The 8389-nt window shown below is 51.3% G+C and overlaps 1 protein-coding gene across 1 annotated transcript; it reads left to right on the top strand.

Annotated features, from left to right (window-relative positions):
- Positions 1 to 3761: 3761 nt before the first annotated feature.
- Positions 3762 to 6060, top strand: APOA5 (apolipoprotein A5). Its single transcript, XM_060157963.1, has 4 exons — positions 3762 to 3792; positions 4278 to 4358; positions 4472 to 4583; positions 5109 to 6060. The coding sequence occupies exons 1-4, from the start codon at positions 3762 to 3764 to the stop codon at positions 6058 to 6060; spliced, it is 1176 nt and encodes a 391-aa protein (XP_060013946.1).
- The last annotated feature ends 2329 nt before the right edge of the window (positions 6061 to 8389 follow it).

Here is an 8389-nt window from a genome sequence, read left to right as displayed (position 1 = left end):
CGAGCATCCCTTTCCTCAATAATTTTTCATTTAATGGTTTTAGCATTCATTGATGAACCTTGCCTGAATCAAATATTCCCTGAGGGTTGCAAAATAGTGATTTTTAAAAATTACATCATTCCAGTTACATGTATTAGCTGATTTCTTCTGTAAGTAAGAGCTTTCAGGGGACTGGTTTTTGAATCCAAAGACTTGAACAAAAATGTTTAACCTGAATCTAATGGTGAGGAAATGACTAGTCCAATTCAGATCACTTTCCAAGACATCTTATCTGGACTCTTCAAAAAAAGTCAATGTCAAGGGTTGGGGAATACTGTTCTAAATGTAAAGAGACAACAGAGGCATAACAACCCCATGAAATGTGTTGGATCCTGAATTTAAAAAGGAAAAAAGAGAGAGAAAACAGCTATTAAAGGCATTTTGGGAGAATTGGGAAAATTTGAATATATGGTATATATTAGATGATAGTAAAGAATTATGTTAATATTCATAGGTGTGATAGTGGTATTCTGTTTATGTCAAAGTGTCCTTATTCTTAGGAGATGTATATTGAAGTATTTAGGGTGAAGTGTCACTCTGCCTACAATGATTTAAAATGATTCCACACACAAAGCACTTAACACATACACATATACAAATACCTCCAACCAACCCAAACATTTTAAAAACTAAAACTGTATCATCAAATAGGGAAGAATGGGTGTGTGTTGCATCTACCTATTGTATTAATCTAAGTTCAGTCAGAAAAACAGAAGCCACTCTATATTTTTCAAGTGTGAAAGGCTGTAATGTAGAAAATTACAGTTTTGTAAACTGTTGGAAGGGCTTGAGGAGTGACCATCTCAGCTTGCACTTGAAGGAGTGATTCTCAAAAGTTCACTTGTAAGTGGCTACAAATGGGAAGCTCATCTAATTATCTTAGTTTGCAAAACCAATGAGTGTGATTCTTAAGAAAGTCACCCAGAAGCTGCTTTAAACCCCAAGTCTGGCTACGCATCTGCCTGCAACAACCAATGAAGAATAACGGTCTCTCCTCTTCCATCTCACCCCGCTGACTCTAACCTAGGCCCATAGAGAGAAGGGGATTCTGGGAAATATGGTTCCAGGTGTCTCCTCTGCATCCCAGAAAAGACATTAGAAGGAGTGGTGATGATGACGATTCACAGAAAATCCAGTGCAGCTATATTTTATAGCATAGGCTCAGCAGAAAACCATCAGGGTACCAGAAATGCTATTTAAAAATATTGTGGTAAAATATGCATAACATAAAATTATCATTTTTAAGTGCACAGTTCAGTGGCATTAAGTACTTTCACACTGTTATACAGCCATCACCTCTATCCATCTCTAGACCTTTTTCTTCTTCCCAGACAGATACTCTGTATTATTAAACAATTTATCTCTTCATCCCTCCCTCCTCCAGCTCCTGGTAACCTCTAATCTACTTTCTGTCTCTGAATTTGGCTATTCTAGGTACCACATGTAAGTGGAATCATACAAGATTTGTCCTTTTGTGTCTGGCTTATTTCACTTACATAATGTCATCAAGATTCATCCATTTTTGTAGTATGTATCAGAATTCATTCCTTTTTAAGATGAAAAAATATTCTATTGTATATATGTGTATACCATATTTTGTTTATCCATTCATCTGTTGATGGACACAAGTTATGCAATCATCTACATACTTGCCCAGGAACCTGGGAAACATCTGGTTTCCTCCCTCTCCTTCACCTCCTTCATCCAACCAGTCAGCAGGTACTATCAGTTCACCACTTCAGTATCCTTCAAATATATTCTCTCCTACCAATCCTCATTGTTATGCCTTAGTTCAGAGTCTTCATCATCTCTCAGGTTGCTCAAACAGCCTCTGAGCAGTCTCCTCACCTTCTGTCTTGCTGCCCTCCAGAGTGATCTTTCCATCATATACCCTTCAGTGACTGCTTGCACACAGCTTTTCATGACCTGATTGTGGTCTCTTTACCCTTTCTGCCCCATCCCATGCTGGCCTTAGCTACCTGGGTTCCAATTCTGGCTGCACCTCTTACTGTGTAATGATGCACAAGTCATTTAATATGTGCTGTGCCAAACATAATAGGGGGACATGGAGATGAATTAGACAAAGTCCCTGCACTCAGAGAGCTCTCACATATGTCAGTGAATCATTGCACTGCAGGATAATAAGTGTGATACTCCAGGAATATACAAAATGTTCTACGGTTAATATGGAATCGTCTGTCTCCAGAGAAGTGTGAGGGCAGAGAAGGCATTTAGAGTGATACTGGAGCTGTGCAGCGGAGCCTACTCAGGTCCTCCCAAATCCATTCTTCTCTTCTTCCTGAATAATATAGCTCTTTCCCAGCTGGGAATACAGCCATCCAGAATAAAGACTACATTTCCCATTCTCCTTTTCAGCTAAGTGTAGCCATGTGACTATGTTCTGACCAATGGGATGTCAGTAAAAGTGGTAAGAACCATTTCTGGGATGTGTCTTTAAAGGAAGGGTACATGTCCTTCTTTCTGCTGGCTGGGAGGTAGACTTGATGGCTGGAGCTGAAGCAGCTGAAACTTGGACATGAGCCTTTTGCTGAGGATGATAGTACAACAAGACAGAAGGAGCCTTGATTGGCCTATGTTTACCTAAGAGAGATATAGAATTCCATTTTGTTTAAGCTATTCTCTTTCTCCTTTTTTTTCCCCATCATTTGCAGCTAAGCCAAATCTTAACTAATACAAACTAAATCTGAAAAAAAATGAATATAAGTTCACCAAGGAATATTTCAAATAGAGGGAACGGCAGGTACAAAGGCTTAGGGTCCTGAAAGAGGCGGTATGCTCAGGGAATGCCAGGGGTTTGTGCGGCAGGAGATGAGGCCAGAAGTGGGTTGGGACAGCCACAGCAGAGCACGGACTGAATAGGGAGGACCATGGCAGGGAAACCTGCTGGGGGCTACAAATGTGATCAAGGTGAGAGACAGTGGTGTGGTAAAATGACCAGTGGTGGAAATGGAGGGGAGGATATCGATTCAAGATACATTTAGAAGCAAAAACCAGGAGTTTATGAATGTGTGTGTTTAAGTATATGGAGTGGGCGTATCATCAGAGGAAGTCTGGGCTTTTTGGCTTCTCCTCCTCAGAGGCCCTGTGGGTGGAGTTCAGCCTTTCCCCATGGGGAGAATCCTCCTCTTGCTCCCATTCTTTGGGCCCCATGTCCCTGGCCCAGATGCCTCTCATGATGTCATCTTCACCCCATCAAACTTCCCCAGCTTGTTCCAGGATTATTTCATAAATTGGAAGGTGGGTGGGTCTTCAACCCTATAAATGCTGGCTCTTCCCAGGCTGCCTGAGTAGCCCGTGGTGGAGGTGTCAAGGGCTGCTCAGGTTCAGGCAGCTGGACACTGTCCCTGTCTGGCTGGGGCACAGTGCTTCTGGGCAGTTGAGTAAGAGCCGGGCCCTCAGCAGACAAACAGGCTTGTCTCTATTGGTGGGTCAGCCAGTAGGTCCACAGGAAGGTTGGAAGTCAAGGAGTTTGGGGGAACTGGGTGAGGAGTTCAGGCCCACTCCTTGTAAAACTTTCCAGGAAGCGCTTTTCTACTGGGGCAGCATCCAGTTACTAGGGTACTCATTAACCCCCTGGGTACCAGGAAAGGGCAGGAGGTAAGCACTGGGAGGCAGCTGAGGTCATCCTTCTTTGAACTTCCACGTGGTATTTACTCAGAGCAATTGTTGCCAGAGGCCCAGGCCCTGGACTATAAAGCGGAATGTCTGCTCTCTGTGCCCAGAACCGAGCAGGTGAGCAGCCAGGGCAGAGGGATGTGGGTCGGAGTCCTAAGGGAGGGGACTGAGCAGAGAGCTGTGGGTGGGAACTAAGAATTAAGGACCTCCTCTTAGAGCACTTTGGCAGAGTAGCTTCTTCCCCCACCCCTGGGATACCTCAGTTTTCCCAGCCATGAAATGGGGGCAGGAATAGGTGAGCAGGGGAGTGGTGGCAGAAGTGGCTGAGGGAGCTGCTCCTGGGGTCTCCTGGGCGGGGTGGGGTCGGGGGGGAACCTTTACAAAGCAGTTTGAGCTCCACAAACTCTATATGATGTGATGAGGTGAAAAAGGAGCCCCCCAACCCATCCCAGGAAGACACCCTTTCCCTCCCAGCCACATTCAATTAGGTCAGTCCTCTTAAGCCCTGGTAGCTCTGAGCTCCCTACACCCAGGGGAGGGTTAACAGATTTGGGGCAAGTCCCATGGGAGGTGTCCCTTCTTTGCTTCTTCACTCTCACCAGGCCTCCATTCACCTTTCTTCTCAGAGAACATCATGGCAAGTATGGCTGCAGTTCTGACCTGGGCTCTGGCCCTCCTCTCAGGTGGGTCTCCAACCCTGACTTCACTGTGGAGGAGTGGGTGGAGGCTGGACTGAGGGGTCCGTCCACCCTGGGGGAGGAAACCCATCCCCTGTTCACCTGCTCCCTCTCCACAGTGCTTTCAATCACCCAGGCACGGAAAGGCTTCTGGGACTACTTCAGCCAGAGCAGCACGGACAAAGGCAGGGTGGAGCAGATCCAGCAGCAGAAGCTGGCACGGGAGCCCACGTGAGTGGCCAGGGCAAGGGGTGCGGTCAAAGGGAGAAGACACCCAGAGGGTGGGATGATGCAGTGCCTGATTGCTCAACCTGTGGTCCTCCCTGGGAAGAGAACAGAGCGGTGCTAGCTCTGCCCTCTATCCTGGCCTTCCTGGGCTGTTCAGCAGCCCCTGCCGGCAGCCTCTGCCTTTGATCTCTCTTTAGCTGCTGCCTCCATGCCCTCTGAGGCGTGGGACCAGGGAGCAGGGGAGAGGGCCCCCCCATTGCAGCCTCCAGAACGAAAGGATTATGTGAGAGGCCAGGTGCCTCCGTGCACAAGGAATTGGGAAGTGTTCACCTGGATATGCCTATGCCATGTGTTTGTACTTCCTGTGGGAGGAGTCATGGTTGGCTTGGGTTAGTACTGGAGACCCGGCTTTGGGGCCACCGCCCTGCATCCTTGGTTTCTCCATAGGATCAGTGAGTGACATCTTTGGGGCAAAGGAGATGAGTGTGCTAGCAGTCTGATGGCCTGATTGTCTGTCTCCTTCCCCAGGAGCCTGAAAGACAGACTTGAGCCAGACATCAGCAATATGAACAACTTCCTGGAAAAGCTGGGCCCTTTGAATGGGCAGGGGAGGGAGCCTCCCGGGCTCCCACACGACCCGGTGGGCATGCGGCAGCAGCTGCAGGAGGAGCTGGAGGAAGTGAGGGAGCGTCTGGAGCCCTACATGGCCGAGGTGCACGAGCGCGTGGGCTGGAACCTGGAGGGGTTGCGGCGGCAGCTGCAGCCCTACACGGTGGAGCTGATGGAGCAGGTGGCCCTGCGCGTGCAGGAGCTGCAGGAGCAGCTGCGCGTGGTCGGAGAGGGCACCAAGGCCCAGCTGCTGGGGGGCGTGGAAGAGGCGCGGAGCCTGCTGCAGGAGCTGCAGGACCACGTGGCAAACCACACTGGCCGCGTGAAGGAGCTCTTCCACCCGTACGCGGAGCGCCTGGTGACCGGCATCGGGCACCACGTGCAGGAGCTGCACCGCAGCGTGGCGCCGCACGCGGCCGCCAGCCCGGCGCGCCTCAGCCGCTGCGTGCAGGTGCTCTCGCGCAAGCTCACGCTCAAGGCCAAGGCCCTGCACACGCGCATCCAGCAGAACCTCGACCAGCTGCGTGAAGAGCTCAGCGCCTTTGCTGGCGCAGGTGCTCACGGTGCAGAGGAAGAGGCCCAGCCGGACCCACAGGTGCTGTCTCAGGAGGTGCGCCAACGACTCCAGGCTTTCCGCCACGACACCTTCCTGCAGATTGCCGCCTTCACCCGTGCCATTGACCAAGAGACCAAGCAGATCCAGCAGCAGCTGGCGCCACCTCCGCCAGGCCACAGCGCCTTCGCTCCAGAATTCCTACAAGGGGACCGAGGCAAGGCCCGGAGCGAGCTGCAGGCCCGCCTCGACGACCTGTGGGAAGACATCAACTACAGCCTTCGTGACCATAGTCCTGGCCATCTGGGGGAGCCCTGAGAGTCTACTTGTCCACGTCCCAGATTCTTGTCTGGGGAGCCCAAGATCTGAACCTCTAACATAGCTATGTCCTTGACAGTGGCCTTTTGGGCAGAGGGTGGAGGGCCCTGCACAGGATAGCTGAGGTCACTCAAAGGGCTGTTGTCCTAGGCCATCCAGCCACCTGCAATTCCCCCGTCCGGATGCATTACATTCACCAGGCTTTGCAAACCCGGCTTCCCGTGCTCATTTGGGAATCCTCCTGAGTTGCTCCATTCTGGGGTGGCGGGAGAGGGCGGGAAGGAGGCACTGTATGTGCAGGGTCATTATGTGCAAGCCTGTTGCCATGGTGCTGGAAGCCCGTGCCTCTTCTTCCCAGGGCCAGGCTCTGATCACTTCTGGCCACCTGGTGGCCACTGCTAGAGCTGGTCCACAGAGAGGAGCTCTTTTCTCCCCAGGACTGCCATGACAGCTTCTGTTGGGGGAAGAGAAGGGAGAAAGAGCAGAAAATATGATGAAGAGAACATGTGATGGTGTGTGTGTGTATATCCCTGCTGGCTGATGCTGGTGTAGACAAATGGTGTGGGTCGTGATGGGAGGGAGCAGAGCCTGGATTTCCTTACATAACACTACATCTAAACAGCTGACTGAGCCCTCCAATCTGTGAGGGCTACTTAAAACTCTCTGGGGAGCCTACTGCGTGCCCTCCTCATCTCTGGCCCCTCCCTCCCGACTCCCAGGCGGAAGTCTAGATTTCTGACACAAATGAAATAGATGCTTATGATGGAAGCTTATTTGCCTGGTGTGACTCTCATTTGGACTATGTCTGAAAGCAGTGGCCTCACCACTATCCCCAAAGCACACCCATCACCCGCCTTCAATCCCTCGCTACTCTTTCTCATTGACCTCTTCCTAATCCAGTTGTATCGGAGGGGTGTTGCTCTGGCTGGGCTGACAGCTGTTTGTCACACCTGTGGTGTGCCTGGGTTAGAGACCCTTCCTCTGCACCTGCATTGTTCACCAGCCTGCTTACCACAGGACGGTGTGCATGAGGTATAGGCCCCTGAGGTGGCCTGTCTTCTTTGTCCCGGCTGTTCCAGATTTTGAATGGCCTCTTTTTATTTTTATTTTTTTTTGCGGTACATGGCCCTCTCACTGTTGTGGCCTCTCCCGTTGCGGAGCGCAGGCTCCGGACACACAGGTTCAGCGGCCATGGCTCACGGGCCCAGCCGCCCTGCGGCATGTGGGATCTTCCCGGACCGGGGCACGAACCCGTGTCCCCTGCAACGGCAGGCGGACTCTCAACCACTGCGCCACCAGGGAAGCCCCTGAATGGCCTCTTCTTTGACTGTCCCTCTTTTTATGACTGACCCTCTTCTTGGACCCTCAAACTCATACCCCCACCCCCATTCCCCATGTACATATTCACTTGGGGGCAACCAAACTCCTCATAGCTCCCTGGGAAATCTAAAATTGGGGGTGGCTGAAGTGGAGGGAAGAGGAGAGAGGAAAGGGTAAACACACCCAGTCCAGTACCCTTAGAACATCCAGGGCAGCACCCTTTCCTCCCGGCTTAGCCCACCCTGCACAGAGTTCTCACTGCCACACTCCCTCATAGCACAGACCCCATCTGAATCGGGCCTCATCATGCCTGCAGACTGGATCTCTTCCATGACACCCTAGATTTAGCACCAGAAGTGGGAGAAAGGTGCCCAGGGAGAGGAGGTGCTGGGAAGGAAAGTTTACCCCCCAAAGAGGTGTTTTTGTTGGTGGTGGTTAGGAGATCAGGAGGGGTGAGTCAGCTGGGGTTGGATATGGTGGGGATGAGCCAATAGGGGTAAAAGTGAGGGCCGTGTATTTGAGGCAGGAATTTGGGCAGGTGTTCATGAGGACAGAAATAGGGAGTGAGAAGAACAGAAATGGAGACAGATTGAGGGACTAAGGGAGGGTGATCTAGAGCCTAGGCAGCATCTGGCCCAACGGCGGATCCAAGCAAACCCAGGGAGGAGCGCGCCTCCTCAGGGATACAGACGGACGGCCAGGCCCCTTGCCGTCAAGCCTCTCGTAGTTAGACTTGTGGACTAATAGTTAGAACCCAGTATGGCGGAGCTATTGCAAAGGAGCAAAAAACTGCCCTGGGTCTGAGAGGACGCCCTGGGGGCAGTGACGCCTGAATTGAGGTGGAGGCAAAGCCTGGATCCGGCTGGCTTTGGAAGTCTGGACCGAATAATCCCGGCAACTGGAAAACCGCGTGTCAGGTACTGTTCCCCGAGGGGAGTCCTCGGCCTCTTTAAGGATGGGCGGGGCGGTAGCTGGCGGAAGTGCCGGAGGAAGGGGTGGGGCCAAGAGA

Source organism: Lagenorhynchus albirostris, chromosome 9 (genome assembly GCF_949774975.1).
Source record: "Lagenorhynchus albirostris chromosome 9, mLagAlb1.1, whole genome shotgun sequence".
Classification (NCBI taxonomy): domain Eukaryota; kingdom Metazoa; phylum Chordata; class Mammalia; order Artiodactyla; family Delphinidae; genus Lagenorhynchus; species Lagenorhynchus albirostris.
This window is presented reverse-complemented; position numbering and strand designations above follow the sequence as displayed.

What these genes read in the sequence shown, in the direction of transcription:
- APOA5 (XM_060157963.1), top strand. Translation starts at nt 3,762, where the DNA reads ATGTCTGCTCTCTGTGCCCAGAACCGAGCAG. An exon ending in CTGTGCCCAGAACCGAGCAG is followed by an intron (nt 3,793 to 4,277) that starts GTGAGCAGCCAG and finishes CACTCTCACCAG; the next exon opens with GCCTCCATTCACCTTTCTTC. An exon ending in GGCTCTGGCCCTCCTCTCAG is followed by an intron (nt 4,359 to 4,471) that starts GTGGGTCTCCAA and finishes CCCTCTCCACAG; the next exon opens with TGCTTTCAATCACCCAGGCA.